Raw genomic sequence first — 18,695 nt, 5'->3', positions numbered from 1 at the left:
CGTTCACAACAAACAGAAGCTTCCCGTGAATCTGGGTTTGTTCAACAGTAAACAACGAAATTAAACAGATCCGGTAAATCACTGCCGGGCTGAACGGTACGGACACAGAGAACACAACACGCCGAGGGGGGGATGAAGGGTGACGAGGTGTAACGGAGACTCAGGTGTTGCTGTTTCAGGTGTGATGCTGAACTGTTCATGCGCGAGCCTCTTTTAATTTGCTGCAGGTTGGGACCGGGTGCAATCTTGAATACTTTTAAGGCCACATGTGAGAGTACGTTTTACTGGGGACCGGAGGCTTTCCACACAACAAAAAACAGTCTTTAAAAGGTATCGTTTAGGAAGCATCAGGGTGTCAAACCAATTTACTGGGTTTATGTCCCAGTATTTTTTTTATCTTCCCCTTGTGTGTGTGTGTGTGTGTGTGTGTGTGTGTGTGTGTGTGTGCGTGCGTGCGCGTGTGTGTGTGCATGGTTGTTGTATTCATTTCTATTCCCTCCTCCCATATTTAGCACACAGAATTAAAAATACTTTACAAAACATAACGAGCCGGCCGAACCACCTGTCCCACCTGTTTTCAGCGGTGCCTCTTTTAGTCCATGAGGATTATTATTATTAGTGCTACTTCAATGTTGAATACATTTTGTCAGCACTTCAGCTCAATCATCATCTCACTGAGCTCAGCTCACATGAAACTCACAGGCAGTGATTGTCCTGAAATCAGCACATGGGACATGGAACAGAGATGATTGAATGGCTCTGAAAAACACCCCAACAAATGAATAACTCCATATATAACGCAACTGAATCTATGATTCCCTTTGGAAAGAAATCGCTTCAGCTGCCTTTAAAAAACATTTTGAAAATAGGACTTTTTTTGGGGGGGGGAGATCGTGTTTTGTGTTTTTTTTTTTTTTTTTTGTGCATTTGCTGTGCACTGATGAATCCTTCATTAGGACGTATTTCCTGCGTCGGCGACGTTTCCCACTTACTCTGTCCTTCCTGTCCTCCGTGTCCGGGCTCGGCAGTCGGACCTTTAGTTTCACCGACCCCTCTCGGAAAATATCTCCGAAGCCGACACCGCGGATCTTCTTGGGCTGAGCGATGATTCCGTTGCCCGAGGCGGGCGGAGGCGATGTGGGCGTGGCGGCGCTCTCCACTCCGCTTCCGTCTGGTTTGGGAGAAGCAACAGGAGGAGGGGGGGGGAGGCAGACGGTGTCACATCCAACATCAAGCATCCATATGGGCCTATTCCAAAAATAATAATGTGTGTACATATTTTGTTTTTTTCTCCAGCCATCAGACGGAGCTGTAAATATGTTTGTGTGAACTCAGATTTGCCTCTTCAGTAAATGAATGACAATTTTCATTTATTCAGAGTCGGCAGTTCTTATTAATGTCCGCAGCGATGGATGTCAACAGCTGGGTTGGTGGTGGGTCGTCAGGCAAAGTGCAGTGTGACATTAAATTGTAAAATATAAAAATCTTTACATGGCCATCCATCCATTATTATTATTATAGCCAATTTGTAGAACCGCCAATTAACCTGAGGTGCATGTTTTTTGGACGGTGGGAGGAACCACGCAGGCACACGGAGAACAAACTCCACACAGAAAGGCCGAGGCTACAACCGGAGTCACATTCCTTGTATGCGTTAACGTACCTCGCCAATGATACCGATTCAGATTCTGACAAATGACAAACATTTGACAGGTAGTTACTTACTGTATGTACAACAACAATAAAAAAACACTACAAATAATTTCTTTCCAATTCATTTCCAGTTCTCAGTTTGATTTCTTCAATCCATTTCGGCCCGACGTTGACGGGGCCGTTACCGCGGGCGACGCGGCTTCGCGTCCCGCGGACGCGGAGCGTTTCTGTCCTCCTTCGGTCACGTTTCATTGATTTCGGCGCTTCTATTTTGGGGGTAAACGTTGTTCAACGGCGTTTTTTTCCATCCGTTTCGTGGTCGCCGCGGTCGTTAACTCGGCCGCGCCGTGTTTGAGTCCGTAAGAACGGGAATCCTCCCGTTTGTTGCGGAACTGTTTCACAGTCTGCAGCACAGAATGCACTTCGATACATTTTATTAGATGTATTATATGACTTCCTCTTTGATGATTATTATGATTATCATTATTATATTTGCCCATCACAGAGTATGCGACATTCTTCATCAAAGATAACCCCTTTAAATTAGTTCTGTTTTGACCTTTGAACTCTGGTCTACAGGTTGCAGCGGCTTTAAACCGGAGATCGGAGAACTTATTTACCTCTACGCGAATCGTTTTCTCGTTACACGGCGTCCGGATTTAGTTCATTCCCTCAACTGCACAAAAACCCAACGTTCCCTCCATTCTCCCTCCCCTGAGGCGGTCTTTTTTTTTTTTTTTTTTTTTTTTTTTTTTTTTAACTCAGCTGCACCCTCGGCATGAATTCATGTCTGCGTTTTCTTTACCGGTCTCGTCCGCCGCGGCGTCGTTGGAGTCTGTGTCCTCCCCCTGGGCGTCCAGCTCTTTGACGAAGTTGGAGGGAAACAGTCCCGACTTGCCGTTCAAGGTCCCGTTCCACCAGCCCTCTTCCACCTGAGCACAGAACAAATGCAGTCACCCGTCTGCCAGCGAAAACATTTATCCTTTCCCACTAATTCCCAAAACTGGATATGCTGGTTGAGGCAGACAAAAAAAAAAAAAAATGGACTGGACTTCCTCGTGCTGATCTTAAACAGGGAGGCGCTGTGGTTGATGCGTCCAGACGAGAGGACGATGAGCTATTTATCTCCAAAATGTTTCCAACTGAAAATAAAACGCTTTTTTTGTTTGTTTTCTTCTTCACTAGTTTACAAGTTTACAGACTTCAAAATCAATCTCTGCAAAAGAATAAAGCAACAACTGGGAAAGTGTGCAGTCGAAAGCGCAACCCCGAGAGGCCCGCGCCTATTTATACCACATTATTACATTTATGTCACAATCTGTATGAAGTGTCGTGGCACATTTTCTATTTTCTTTTACGCCATAAAACACTCAAAGCGCTTCGTTGCCGTTCGAATCCCGAACCTGCTCCGACTCGCCTGAACCGCAAATAAGCAGTTCGGCCTCAGTGAGTCCTCGGTGCTTAAAACCATCACATTCTTGTAACATAACACTCCCACACTCACTTCCCCAAAAAAAAAAAAAAAACGACGCCTGGAGTCTTGTTTAGCCCAAACACTAGAAATGTCAGGAATCACAAGAGGCCAAACGCGAAGCCGGGATCACAGGAAGACGACATTCCTCAACCGTCCCGAAACAGGAAGCCGACGAAAGATGCAGCCGAAAGCGAGAAAGTACCTCTTCGGTGATGTCGATGATCTCTCCGACTTTCATCTCCAGCTCATCTTCGTTCTGTGGCTGATAGTCAAACAGCACCTTGCAAAGTCGCCTCTTCGGCTCTGCGGAGGAAAAAAAAGAAGACGTCGGTCGGTCAACACGCAAGTGTGCGTGTGTGTTAGTCCGTGTTTAAAGTTTTTGTCCAATGTGTGTGTATCTGTTTTCCTCCAGATTCTCAAAAGGGGGAGGAGTCAGAACTGGGACAGGTGAAAAAAAACAAAAAAAACAGCAAGTGGGTGGGTGGGTGTGTGTGTGGGAATTCACACACACACACACACTGTTTTTTTTTTTTCTCACACACCCACACACTCCCACACACACACACACACACACAACACACACACACACACAAGGAACTCTGGGATTGTTCTGGCAGGTGATCGGAAGGCAGACACACCCTGCTGAACAAGACGAGCTGCACTCAGAAAAGTCAGCAAACAACAAAGAAATAAGCCTCGATTCAAAGTGTAAAATAAACTTTGCCGCAGCGTTCAAAATCCCGGGTGACAAGAAAAAGACGGCGCTTAGTTTTTGAAATTTCATGCGGTGCAAGTTAGTTGGGCGGGTAGATCGCGCTTCATTCAAATAGCTAAGTAAATAATATGAAATCATTTTCATCATCTTGATTGAATTGACCCAAAAAAAGAAATAGACGGCAGAACTTTCCCTTTCTGATTATATTGTACTTGTTGTTTTATTCCCTGTTCAACAAACCGTTTTCAACTAAGCCTGTTTTTTGTTGTTGTTTTTAAATCACAGCTGACTTCTGCATTGGGCCGACGTGACATCCCACTGTGGCGCTGACCGACAGATGAGTTTCATACAAATCGCATGTCCTGAGTGGGAGGCCCCTGGTTTGGGGCCCCCGACCACCTGCAGTCATCAGAATACGCTGAATGAATATATTGTGATGTGGAGGGTTCGTACTGTAATGCAAGGTACATGTATATGCATTTTTAGCAATGGTTTTTATTTGATTTTTATTTCTTTTATTTTTTTTAATTTTTTTTTTTGGTAGATCACACTGAGCTGGCTATTTTAGAAGTAGCTCAAAAAAAAGTCCTGATATTCCGGTCTGGTTTTCAGCAGTTGGAGGTCGAGGTTTGTCCAGTGACCGCTTAACTTTATGGTTTTATTGCACTTTATTTGAATTTTTTTTACAGTCACGTAACAAGTGTAGCCGCCATCAACCGGAGAAACGTTCACCCGCGTCCACCTTCTGCACACAGACATGCAGCACAGCAGAGAATCAGACAAATTAGTCTCTAATACAGAGCTGAAATGAAACGAGTGCACAGAATGGAAGGAAGGAAATAGTAGTCACTGGATGTAACTGCAGTTCTGTGAAGAAATTCGAAATTTGTTTCCTTCAGACGAGGCACATCTCTGCTCTGTGATTGTCGGCTCCACCAACAGCTCATGTCTTGTATCTCCATGCTGTCCTTTTCTCTCTCTGCTCTCCTCTAACCACCAACTGGTCGAGGCAGAAGCTCCGCCCACCTCTGAGCCTGGTTCTGTCGGAGGTTTCTTCCTGTTAAAGGGAGGTTTTTCTCCTTTAAAGAGGAGTTTTTTTACCTCCTAGCTTATGTGGGAATTGTTGAATTGTTGGGTTTCTCTGTATAATATTGTAACGTCTTGCTGTAAGGACTTTAATGTGTTAAGTGCCATGAAATAACCTCTGTTGTGATTTGTCACTGTATAAATACCATTGAATTGAATTGAATTGAATTGAATTGAATTGAATTGAAGACAATGGTAGGGGAAACACTGTTTCTAAATATGTCAATTTATTTGATGAACCTTCAATACTCTGGATCTGCCTTAACCTGCCTTTAACGTCTCCATGGTGAAGCTGTCTTTGTCTTTGTACGCCGTCAGAACTAAAACTGAAAGACAGCTGCACGGGAGAACAGACAAAGATACGACTGTATCCACGATAAGATCTTTTCTTTTTAGCAAGACTGGACTCGGTGGAGGTATGCAACTTCAATATAGAGTGTGTATGCATAAACGAACGGACACACACACACACACACACACACACACACACCGAGCGCGGGTGAGATAATATTTGCAAACTGCTGACTTTGTTTTAACCTGCCAGATGCCACATGAGCAAGATTCAGCAGAAACACAAGCCAAGCTCCTCCTGGACAGCAGGCAGAGAAGAAGCGGTATTTTTATCCAACACACACACACACACACACACACACACACACACACACACACACACACACACACACACACACACAAGTGCAGCCTCTTACTCTTTGAAGCTGCTGGCGGCTGAGGCTGGAAGCCACCGGTCGGTATGCCAATAGTGCTCATCCTCTGAACCAGGTTGGCCACGTTCCCCGCACTCTTCTCTCTCCTCTGAGGCTGAGACGTCTCTTCTTTTGGCTCGTTCTTTGTTTCCTTGACCTCTTTGGACTCCTTTTTGACTTCCTAAAACAAAAGTATACACACACACACACAGGCACACAGAGCTCTTAAGTAGGAAGTAGGCTCCGTCGTCAAGCAAACTTACGAGCACCGGTCCTCAGCCAATCTGAAAGGTCGGCGTCAGTCAGAGCCAATCCAGCCGGTTTGTGACTCATCGTATTTACAACATGGAGCTATTTTTAGCCCCGATCCTTTGTTTTACATCAAATGTTGTCATAACCGGAGAGCACAGTTTGTGGCGGGATGCAGAAGTGAAGTCTGCCATGTGGAAATATTCTAAAATCCAAAACAAAAAGCAACCACCTGTAGTGATGGCATTTTGTAAGGCGGCGGTAACATAGCTGGGTTCAATACTAATTTGATAAACCTAAACAAATGAGTTCACTCAGATAACTGATGATGTGGAATTTTGTTTTCTATTTGTGACTTGGAAAATTACAGTTAAGCTATTACACCTATTAAAAAGTAGAATTGCAATTCTAAGAGTTGTTTTACTCCAATGATGCACTAAGTGGAAGTGATGATGGAGATTTAGTTTGTTTACTTGGTTATTTTGTAAAAGAACGAAAGAGAGAAAGAAAGAGAGAGAAAAAGAAAGAGAGAGAAAGAGAGAGAAAGAGAGCGAGAAAGAGAGAAAAAGAAAGAGAGAGAAAGAAAGAGAGAGAAAAAGCAGATTCAAAGAGAGAAAGAAGGAAAGAGCAAGAGAGAGAGAGAGAGAGAGAGAGAGAGAGAAGAGAGAGAGAAAGAAAGAAAGAAAGAAAGAAAAAGAGAGAGAGAGAGAGAGAGAGAGAGAGAGAGAGAGAGAGAGAGAGAGAGAGAGAGAGAGAGAGAGAGAGAGAGAAAGAAAGATCCATCCATATCTCTGTCACAGTGCTCAATAAGCACGTTTTAAGTTTTGGTATGAATTTTAGTTTTACTTCCTAATGTTGGTATCAGACTGAAAAATCAAGTATCCGGTGGAGCTCCAGAAATAACACCCAACACCTCTGTTCCTCTTTATTTTGCAGCTGTGAAGCGTGGCCATGACTTCTGAACACGGTCAGAGTAATACAGGAGAGTTATGGGATGCCGACCGGGCAAGCAGGTTGGCAACGAACACGGTAACAAAAGTAGGCGGAAAAAAAATCAATCGTCATGACATCGTTTTGGGCGGATATGAGACGGTGAAAAAGTTTCACACGACATAAAGGGGAGGTGAAATGTGCGCGATAATCGGCACTCCGGTGAGCTAAAGAGGCACAAAATGAACAGTAACTATGGCAACGAGCGTCGGCGCTCGCTCTACGGTGAACGACCCACGCCGTGAGGCCCCGTGAAACGGCTGCCTGGGAAACTCCCCGCCGCCAGAACCAAGTCCACAACACATCTTCACTGGTGTCGGGAAGGGAGGGGTGGGGGGACGATGACGGGGGGGCGGGTGTGTGTGTGTGTGCGTGCGTGCGTGCGACCGTCCGACTTTCGATATTTCTCTCGGAACTGTGAAACCGAACGCGACGTTCACCCTCCCACTTCCTGCAGGTGTGAGAAAGCACGTCGGCCGGATCGGGAAGTTCCAAAAACACCCCGACAGATTCGGGCGTGGAAAAAGGTTTGGAGGGAGACGAAGTGCGTCCGCTGCTTCAACCGCTGACAAACCTCTGGATGTGCACGCGTGGTGTTATTTCACACAACCGAAAAACATTTCTGCTAATTCGATGAATCAGCATCTCACAGAAGGAGATTCCTCATTTCAGAAAGCGGCCATCAGGCAGGAGAACAACAAACAACCGTGTTCACCGTCGATTCATCGAAGATTATTGTCGTGATTGATTGGTTCATTTTTTTTATGTTCAGCAAATAATGAACAGTGGTCGAAACTTTATTTTTCTGCTGATTGGCTAATTGATTTTGGGCTGGTGCGAACCAGAACCCAGTTTCACTGCATGGATGTGTGGGTCCTGCTGGTTTGGAGACGTATCTTCCTACCGGAACGGTCTTTGTAAGTTCTCCCACCAAAATCCTCCGAACCTCACGCAGTTCACACACTCCCGTCGACCTCAGCGTGGACGGAAGATAAACCTCAGAACCAGCTTCCTGTCCGGAATAACTAACTCAGAGCTGGAGTGTGTGTGTGTGTGTGTGTGTGTGTGTGTGTGTGTGTGTGGTGGGTGTGGGTGTGGGTGTGTGGGGTGTGTGGGTGTGTGCGCAATAACCTAGATTAACCTCCACTTCCTGGTCAACAGACCAATTTTGCAATCTGTGGAAATCCAGGGAAACCAACAGAAAAAGATAAAAGATGTTGGATTGGGGTGTCGAGGATTCAGCCCCCAAAATAAAAGCACAATATTTCAGGGTGTACGTGCAAAAACTTTAGTCTTGATGATATGTTGAAACAATTTGTGAAAAAATAAATACTCCGAACACTACGAATACGTGCGAAAGACAACGCACCGAAAAATAGCGGTTCAAAGGTTTATTGGGAGACGACGAGAGACGGAAGCCGTCTGTTTTTATGGTCAGTGATTCATCAAATTCTCTCTCCATCGTTCACAGGTGACATTCAGGCATCGTGACATATTCATGATCCGCCTGCCGTTTAATAACCATGTGAATCCTCTTTCAGGTTCACCGACGATGGTAAGTCCTCTGACGTCTGTGGGGTTTTTATTTTGAGTCGTTGATCCTTGATCAGACTCTGTCGTAGCATTTTATCGATACGACTGATCTGAAATTCGCGAGGCGATAAATCTCAATATTATATATACTGTTGCTTTACCAGAACATCGTGTGCAAATAGAATAAAATACTAAACAGAATATCTTAATATCAGGCACCGTCGTATCTTTTCACAGGCAAATGAAAGCGATAAACATTCATATTGGAAGAAACCAAAAAATCTTGAGAGAATCGGGATCTCGATTTTATACAAATAAAAAAAAAAGTTTACTGACACCGTTACAGTACGGAGGAGGCTTAAAAGGTGACCACACATCCATACACACACACACACACACACACACACATTATCCAAGTGTGAATGAGATTCCACATACAGCACACCGTGATATAGCGATCACCTCCTCATCTCCATGTTTTTATGTTATTATTATTTCTGACAAGTCTTCCAGATGATGTCAGTCAATCTGGCACAAAACAATGTTCCTCAAAAAAAAAAAAAAAAACATAAAACGCTGCAAGCTTTAACAAAGAGGTGAAACTATCAGCCGGGAGTCTTTGTGAGGGAACACGAGCAGAGACAATAATCCACACGAGTGTCAGCTGAGCAGTTTTGTGATTTTTAAAATCACCACGAGTGGATTCATCCATCAGGCAGTGAAATGATAATTCATAATTTAATAAAAACACTTGTGTCACCAGCAGGGGATTTAAATAAAGGGGAGGAAAGGGGAACTGCATGACTATCAAGGCAGCTGACATTTCAAACCTCCACACTTATTTGGTGGAGATAAATTAGCCTGTTAATATCAACTTAATGCAGATATGTTGCTCTAATAATAATAATAGGAGGTGGCTATTTTTCAACGTGTGATTTCTCTGCAGTAAAGTTACCCGTCTGCTGAAGACATTACAGCAGAAGGTGAACCTTTTCCAGACCAAAAGAAAACATCTTATTCACAGTGAACATCTCCATCATCAAAACAAACCTCTCAAGAAACTGACCGGGAAAAATCTGTCGGCGTCTCACGTCCATCAGTCGGCCTGATGGTACCAGATACACCAGTTTACACTTCACGCGGCGGTTTTGTGCACCGAGTACGTGCAGAATAAATATTTCTGCGGTGTGGTTCTCACCACAGGAGGGAGAAAATGATCTCTATGACTCTCCAGCCCATTTTTCCACAGAGAGAAAAAAAAATGGAATTGGATTGCGGCAAACAAAAACAAAAAAATCGAGCAGTTTTGATCTGGACAAATCACCCAAAAAATAACTGCAAAATCCCGAAGTGACCGAGAAAACGTCAAACGGGACATTTGAGACGTTTTAAGGCTCGTTATTGTGTTGGCGGACCACCGACGGTGTCCTCTGTCCTCTCGGACAACACGCGGACGCCTGCCTGAAGCCACACCCACCATCGCCATGCAAAACTGCGCATGATTCTAAACAACGTGTCGAACGTTGCGCGTATTTGTCCCGAGTGGTTTCATAGCGGGTGTCGGTGTGAGGATTCTCCCAGGAGTCGCGCGGATCAATCAAACTGCTGCGATGTGGAACCGCAACCGAAAGCGCAAAGATTCTAATGACGCTATTTCACCGTCTCCTCGGCGTTAATAAAACGAGAGAAGAGCAGAACTCCTGAAGCTGATGATTTGAACGGATAAATTAAACTCATTTATTAACATGTTGCACTTTGCTGTAATTTACATCTTCTACTCGATTTATTTTACACTTGAGAGTTAACAGCTCAGCGTGTTTTCAATTTTTCTCTTTTTTTTTTCTCTCTTATTCACAGTAAGAATTAAGGCAAATGAGACACTTTCAAAATAAATGAGAAAAATCGTAGTTATAAAATGTCTTTCGTTTTTGCTCCCTTTATTTAAAACATATGAAACATTGACCTCGAAACCGAGTTTCAAACTGCACAGTGAAGTTTGTGTACTGTTACACTTCTAGCATAAAGTTCCCTAAAAATGTCTCAAGGTGTAAAAGGTCAATAAAAATAAATACATTTAAAAAAAAAAATCACACAAATAGGAACAGAAATCTCCAACTGCAATCCTTCAATGTGTCCCGTTTCCACAGACACACACTGTAACGTGTTACAGACCCGGGAACGCTGGAATCAGCAGAAGCAACGCAAAGTACACACACACGCACGCACACGCACACACACACACACACACACACACACACACACACACACCTGATAACGTCACACTTTAGAAACACAGACCCAAACTTTCCTGTCATCATGTCGGCCTTTCATGCAGGTAATGTTCTTACCGTCTCCCCGTCAGGCATGTCGCACTGTCCTCCGATCGCACAGCGAGGACACAGAGGACACGCAGCAGGAAGAAGACGCACAAGGTGTCACACGGCTACAATGTTGTCGGGAGCAAAGTTCAACAGCCGGCAGGCTCCTTACAGGATTAACTGCCCTATTGAGCGGCCAGGCTGCTCAGCAGATTACCTATCTCACTGCGTAAGATTAGAGGATTGGAGGAGAGAAGAAGAAGGTTTTGGGTTTTTAAAGTCCCTTTATTTCACTTTTGCAGGGGAAAACAGAAAACACTCTAAAAATATCACTTGAAAAGCAAAAATGGGAAAATAAAAACCTTCAGGCAAATCGAACAAAATAAAATAATGAAAATAAAGCACCAAAGAACAAAAGGAACAATCAGTCGCAATGATCAATATGTTCCAAAGTTCGCCACCAGCTCTCCACCAGCAACCCACTGAGCATTAAATGCTCCCAATAGTCCATCTGTCCCTGAAGGCCTGTATATTGTCCACCGTCTCGTAGTAGGCGTGTTCCACCCTGAGTCGGGCCTTCAACAGTCCCTCCAGAACTTTCACCGGATCCTCGCTGCCGGCACCCCAAGCCCGATTCTTGCGTGTCAGCCAGATGTCCAGCCTGGCAGAATCAGATAAAAAGTTCACCAGTGTATGGACAGCCTTTTTTTGTTTTGTTTTGTGCAATATTTTGGACTGAAGATGAATAAAATGAAAGAAAAGTCCTCTCCAGGACCCTGAAAGCATCTTTTTCAAAGTTCAAAGAGAGCTGAGAGCCGAGGACACCGAACAAACAAGTGTTCCAGGGTCTCAGTCTGACCGCAGAAACAACACTCCTCCCCCAGGTGTGGATCCAGGTGTGCTCTGTATCTGTTTGTAGATATTGCCCCGTGTACAACCCTCCACTGGAGGTCTGCTGTCCACTTTTCAACGGGCAGCTTGTACAGCCGCCTCCAGCTGCCAGAAACATCTGGGCCAAAGAACTCGTTCCACCTCGACTCCTTCAACCTGCCAGAGAGCGCAAGTTCACAACCTTTACACGGATTTCATAAATAGCTTTTTTTCCCTGCTTTCTGAAATTTGTCCAGGTGAGGGGTTGTGAACGTTAGCAGCCCCCCCCCCCCCGATTTTTCCCAGTTCACCCGTGCAGATGAATCCGTCTCATAAAGAGACATGGTACCCCCGCAGACACAGAACATCTCCCCGGCCTCTGATGAAGACGTTTACATCATCAGCATACGCAGAGACAGCGAGGGGGACGACAAAGACTGGAGGCAGGCAGTGACGGACCACTGAGACGACTTCTCAGCCTGCACAACAGAGGCTCAAAAGCAAGGCTGTATAGTTGCCCCGAGACAGGACAACCCCGTCTGATCCCTCGCTGTACAGGGATCGGTCTACTCAGCCCAGCTCCCATTTTAACCAGACATTCAGCACCACTCTACAACAGACCCACCCAGGTAAAAAAAAAAAACATCACCAAGCACAAAAGCCCTGAGTGCAGAAAACAGATAAGAGGGATCCACCCTGTTCAAAGCCTTCTCCTGATCCAGTGAGACAATACCATCATCTACATCGTGGAATTTACATGCCAAACACATCACGAATGAGAAAAATGTTGTCCATAAACCGTTCTATCCGGGGATACAGTAAGTTTGGTCGCTATTTACAATTGCTTCCAAGTAGACTCTTAGTCTGCTGGAGGCTCTGGAAAGAACCTGATAGTCAGCACAAAGCAGGGACCACTGGTGTCCAGTTCTTAAGGAGGGCCAGGTCGCCCCTTCTTGGGCAGCAGGGGGAGTACCTGCCCGCTGGCATTGAAACAGGAAGTGATCCTGTTTTTAAAATATTCCTCCTGGGAGCTTCAGACAGGGTCATCTACTTCCTCTGCGCCACCGATCTCTCCAGGCTGAAGAAAAAAAGGAGCTCGGGGCATCCATGTCCTTCAACTGGAGGAAAACGAGACCAGAGCTCCCTTCACTTCACTCTCCTGCAGGAAGGAGCTCAACTCCAACCTCCTCTCCTGCAGCAGTCGGCCCACGCTGGGGATCCGGGGTCTCTCTGGAAGCCCCTCCTCAATACTTGTTATATTGGCTTCGAGGTCTTTGACAGCAGACTTGATTTTTAGCGTGGTGGCGTTTGAGGTGTACTGCTGGCAGAACACACGACGGATCTATGCCTTTCCGACCTCTCCCACCACTGTTCCAGAGAAACTGAAGCGACCTTTTCCTCAGTTTTTCCAGTGCTGCCAAAAAACAAAACAGAGCTCTGACAAAAAGTAGCTGTCCTGCAGAAGTTTATTATTAAAGTGGCAGTAGGAGTTAACCCCTTTAAACCCGGGTGAGGTTATCAAGCCTAAGCTGACGAGGTGGTGGTCGGTGAACCCCTACTGGACTGATTGAGCTGGGGTTTTTTTTAGTCTGGAACTGAGACTGTGAGAGATGTAAATCCTGTCCAGCTGCACTGGTCCTGCAGTTGCTGACCCTAACCCATGTGTACTGTCTGGTTTGTGGGTGTTTGACTCTCCATGTATCCAACAGATCTAAGTTGCGTGATGACGTTGTGGAGACTCCGAGGTGACTGATGGTTGCGGCTCCTCATTAGTTCGGTGAAGTCTAGACTGCAGCTGAAAATCCCCTCCGATGATCAGTTGCTCCTGATGGCAGCTCTGCAGTTGGTTTTGCAGCGAGGTGAATTAGATCTTTCTGGCCCCCCGCGATCTGCTGCATATATGTTGAGGAAGCAGTAAACCGAGCTCTCTATCTCTGCCCTCACGACCCTTCACCACCTCGGTGACCGACAGAACCGTTGCATTAGCTGCGGTTCTAAACAGCACGGCTACTCCGGCACTAAGATTGGTGCCGCGGCTCCGGGTTCATGAACCCCCCGTCCACTTCATCCGATGGAGTGGTGCTGAGTTTCTTGTAAAAATAGGATGTCCAACCGTTTTCGACCTACAACTTCCAGTATTAACGCTCTTTTATGCCTGTCCCTCCCACCAATGATGTTTAAAGACCCTAAATGGAAGCTCTGCATAGAAAGGTCAGAGGATAGAAGGAGGCAAGGCGAGACCAGAGATAAGCAGTGGAAAGTGGAAAGTCCCATGCGACACATGATCCATGTTAAACTGTTTACTTCGGGGTTGTTTTTTTAACACTTTTACCTTTTACTTTTTTTTTTTTTTACTTTCCTCAGGCTTGTGAGGTGTTATTTTTTTAAGACGGAAGCGCTTTCGATCATCTAAAAGGTCAGACCCCAGCTGTCTCTGCACCACCTCAACAGATCGTATGACCTTCTCAATGTCACTGAAATATTCACTCACTTTTGCAGATCTTTTGTAACTTACATCCAAAAATGAGTTTATTTCCTCGAATGAATACAGGGTCAGTGCTTTTAATGCACGTTTCATAATTATCTGATTCACTCTCATACTCCAGGAGGAGGAGAGGAGAGGAAGAGGAGAGGAGAGGAAGGAGAAGAAGAAGCCAGCAGTAGTGCAGTGACTCATTTCACGCTTCATTAGTTGTGTAAATATCTCGCTGAGGAAAAGCAGATTTCACTCGTGTGCCTCCAGAACAGAAGACTTTGAATCAGTTCAATGAGAAGACACCACAGATCCTGCGTATCTACGATGTACAGCTCCAGCTGGTGAACAGCCCTCTCACACCACCATCTCCAGTCCCAGTTCATTCCAGTAGAAAAGCTGCGACAGCAGGTTTTCAATAATAATAATAATGTTAAAAAACATTTCCAAAGACTTTTTTCTACCCAAATTAGGTTTGGGTGAAAGAAAAAAAAGAATACAATAGACTAAAAACTACATGCGATCCCATCAGGCTTCGCACTGTCACGCTTCAGCTAAGTACTGCAGACATCCACTTTAATGACCGCTTTCAGCACCGAGGGAGCAGAAGAGTCTGCACACCGATCCGTCTGCTGCCGCTCCTTTCAAGTGTTCCGTTATCAGGCCCCGATACCTGCAGACAGCTGTTAGCCGACGTTAGCTTGTGGGCATTGAGTGACACGGTGAATAAAGCAGAATCTGCTCTCTGAAGCACGGACGAGAACTCGTAGCGGACTTATTTTTTTGTGTCCCCTGTACGTGACCGATAACCGGAGACGGCTCCCTCGCCTCCGGAGAACAACGGTCACGCCCTCCGAGGCATGAAATGGCACGGCGGTGACAAATAACGACTTGTAATTTGAACACTATGTTTATTTAGAGAGCTCATACAACATCGAACCGGTAATTACGAATGGGTATAATGAGATTTGCTCTGCTGGGTCAAAGAGAATTCATAATTCCCGACAGCGTCAGAGCGCACGAAACTCATCATCTGCAACTACGTGGGTCGAGCACACAGACACGGGGGGGGGGGGGGGGAGGGGGGGGGGGTGGGGGGGATTTTTAAGGACACCTTGAAATAGTCCTCGGTTGTAATATTGAGTTTTAGTAGTGTACGAACGGGTTGGACCCGGGTGAGCTTTTAAACCAAGGCTTCATCTCTAGTGTGTTACCAGGGTAATATTACAGACTGTGTGAAGTAAAGTTCTAGAAAAGCACGCTCAAACCGCTACAACTGCTTTTTTCCGCTACTTCATATCATAACTTGAATCCTAGAGAACGACCCAAATCAAGTCTACTTGTATTCCTTTTGATGCATTTTATCCGTTCTTATACATCTCATTTCTTTTCTATATTTTTAAATGCTCCTTTATGTCTGTTTTTATGTGAAACACTGCATGTAATGATCTTGATGCGAAGCACTTTGAGCTGCATTTCCTGTATGAAAGGTACGATACAAATAAAGTTGTATTATTATCATTATCATTATCATTATTAATAACAATAAAGACGGGAGTAAAAGTGACTCTTCGTTTCTTCCGATCCATAAATTGCATCCTTCATCAAATCCGGGGGAAAAAAGCGAGCGCAGTGTTTCCATGTCGCCGTGAGACTGCAGGATAGTTCAGTCCAACAAAAGCTTCCGTGTTGACAAACCACAAGTGAAACCGGGCGACAGGATTTCTGTATTTACACACATTTGTCTTCTACCAGAGAAAAAGAAAAACAAATCCAGTAATCTACAAATCACTCAAAGCTCCTCCTCCTGTGTTTTCTTTTTTTTTAATGGAAGCACACAGGACACTCGCAGCGTGGAGATCCGTTCAAGTCTAAGAGATGAGCGAGTAGACTACATCCGAGCTGCGGGTCCGATAATGCCCGAAGCTTCGATCGGATTATCTCCGACGGCGACAACAAACAAAGAGCATTTGACACCTCGGAGGAAGCGTCCGGTCGGCACGGCAACAAGAAACATTAAAAAAAAAAAAAAATTTTAAAAGAGCCGACGAAAAGCTCGGCCCGAAAGGAACGCAGGTGTGTGTGTGTGTGTGTGTGTGTGTGTGTGTGTGTGTGTGTGTGTGTGTGGGAGGGGGAGGGAGGGGGCTCTGAGCTCTGACCCCGGCATCCTCCTCTCTCACCTTCACGAAGTTGTCGGGGAAGAGGCCCCTCTTCCCGTCGAGGTCGCCCTCCATCCAGCCATCCTCCTCCACGTAGCGCACGTTCTTGATGACGTCGCCCGGCCGCAAGGTGAGCTCGTCCTCGTGGAGCGCGTCGTACTCGTACTCCACCACCACCTCTGTTCCGGAGACAGAGGACACGCGGGTTACAAAGACAAGACTATTTGACTTTTATTGGTAAATTTACATCAGAAAATTCAAAAATAAAGTCTAAACGAACTAAACAATAGTGCAAAGACTTAAACAACCAAACAAACAACCAATATCATGAGAATTCTATATTTCATGTTACGTCCAAATGTTGGTCAAACAGCCACAAAAGACAATCAACATGAAACGAGTTCCTGCAAACAAGTGAATACATATTTATGCGTCTTCTGACTGCATCAAATACAAAATGCAGTGGAACGAAGGGCGAGTGAAGGAGGAAGGTGAGGGAGGCTGTCTGACTGCTTTCAGTGCAGCCGGTTTGAGCGACATGCAGAGGAGATATTTGACGACACGTCGTGGCCCTTTAACTCCTTTAACTGATCTCAGAGAGACTCCGCCGGCTTCACATCGAGCAGCCCGACAAAACTAAAACACAGAGGCCACACGGGACACTTTACACGCCTACATTCTGCAAACCCCACAACCAACACGTAACTGACTATATATATATATATGTATGTGTATATATATATATATTTATTTATTTTTATCTGCTTAAAACAAAATACAAAAAAGAATAAAACAGCTAATTATATATCAAAAGGAACCGTTTATGAATTATCGATTGATCAAAGTATTAAATTAATTATCAACTTGTCCTTTCTTCCTCCAAAATTATTTCTAACAACTTGCAGCGTCCTAGAAACATGAGCAGGAAATCAGTGCCACCAAAGTACATTGTTTATTTTGACTCTGGGATTTCTTTGTTTACAATTTAGTAATAGGCTTTGTATATTAGAATTGATATTTATGTCATATTTTAACCTACAAAGCACCCCCCCCCCCCACACACACACACACACACACACACCCCACCCCCCCGGGACTGCAGTTTGGGAGAATCTGTCCGTTGTAACCGCAGGAAGAGATACGGTCGCATGCTTCCGCGCGATTGGATGAGCAGAGCAGATTACATCACCTCGGCAGACGCAGACAGACAGACAGACACACACACACACACACACACACACACACACACACACTATGATACCAATCTTTAGTTTCAGTACAGTTTAGAGGAGGAGAATGTAACCCAGGTTATCAACAGATATATAGGGAGTTCATAATCTTGACATTTTTGCCAAGTTTAAAAAAAAATTTGGTTCGTTTTATGCCACTATTATATAGCGTAATTATAGTTTATTGATATACATATACACTGTGATGAAGAACCATTTATTGGCATTGAAAAATGGAACCAAACAAAGCGTTATACTTCTGTTTGCCTTTTGGGCTTTGGACACTTATGCTTTGGATTTTCCTCACCGAGCTGAAGCGTTACTTAGATCGTCGTACTTGTGGTGCTCAGGAAAAATAATTGAGGCCTTTTTTTTTAAAATTGTACTTCCATATGCAAGGAGACTTCTCTGTACTAGAAACCTCTGTTTTCTGGGGGGGGGGGGGGGGGGGGGGGGTGACTCGACTCGGCTTCTCTGGAGACTGTGATTAACTTTGGTTTTGGAGTGTGGGGTGTTTACGGCTTGCAAAGCAACGCCCCGTCTACTCGAGCGGAGACAAAGCGACGCACGCAGCTGAAACTCTGACAACACTTCTGTGTGTAGTAAAAAAAGAAAAAAAGAAAAAAACACAACGTCTGGCTCGCAGCTCCAGAGTGAGTGCAGGGAGTGAAGTGAATGATAGGTGTTGGCCTGCGAAATACCAGCAGCCGGACAAAGTCCTCTTGGTTTGTTCCTCAGCGGAAATGCCTTTCCAAATACATTAAACACAGCCAGCGTACAGGTGGTGTGGTGTGTGTGTGTGTGTGTGTGTGTGTGTGTGTGTGTGTGTGTGTGTGTGTGTGTGTGTGTGTGTGGTGTGTGTGTGTGTGTCAGGAACAAACTTCCTGCAGCAGCAGCAGCTTTCTGCCCTAAATACTTCTATTGGCTTAAGAAGTGGCCCACAAACTTTTCTTGTGAAATGAAAGTGAGGAAAAAGCCCGCTAACAGCAGAGTAACCTGGACAACGACTATCCAGCAAGTTATTTTTTTTCTGGGTGAGGGGACGACTCAGTTCGTCCGGTCCTGGATCCGGTCCCGGGAACAGACAACGGTCCCTTGAACTGCGTTATCCGCTCTAAGCTTTTTGCCAGACAGCATGTCTTTCAGAGAGCACACGAAAACGTATACTCTGCTGCGGCACGCTGCAACTCCATGAGGAAGCTCCATGCGTAGATGTTGCCGGGCGGATCTAGGTCAGCGGGC

The 18,695-nt window shown here is 45.1% G+C and overlaps 1 protein-coding gene across 2 annotated transcripts in view; it reads right to left on the bottom strand.

Moving 5' to 3' along the window:
• cd2ap (CD2-associated protein) overlaps positions 1–18,695 on the bottom strand; it is a 58,868-nt gene that overhangs the window by 32,824 nt on the left and 7,349 nt on the right. For both annotated transcript variants that reach the window (XM_069142007.1, XM_069142008.1), the window contains exons 2-6: positions 16,246–16,403; positions 5,636–5,813; positions 3,330–3,430; positions 2,459–2,585; positions 993–1,171 (exon numbers count right to left, since the gene is read on the bottom strand). In XM_069142007.1, coding sequence (XP_068998108.1) covers positions 993–1,171; positions 2,459–2,585; positions 3,330–3,430; positions 5,636–5,813; positions 16,246–16,403 — 743 coding nt within the window. The remainder of the gene's footprint in view (positions 1–992; positions 1,172–2,458; positions 2,586–3,329; positions 3,431–5,635; positions 5,814–16,245; positions 16,404–18,695) is intronic.

This window comes from Embiotoca jacksoni, unplaced genomic scaffold, assembly GCF_022577435.1.
Source record: "Embiotoca jacksoni isolate LCO1_2020_lvr unplaced genomic scaffold, fEmbJac1.0.p SCAF_95, whole genome shotgun sequence".
Classification (NCBI taxonomy): domain Eukaryota; kingdom Metazoa; phylum Chordata; class Actinopteri; family Embiotocidae; genus Embiotoca; species Embiotoca jacksoni.
This window is presented reverse-complemented; position numbering and strand designations above follow the sequence as displayed.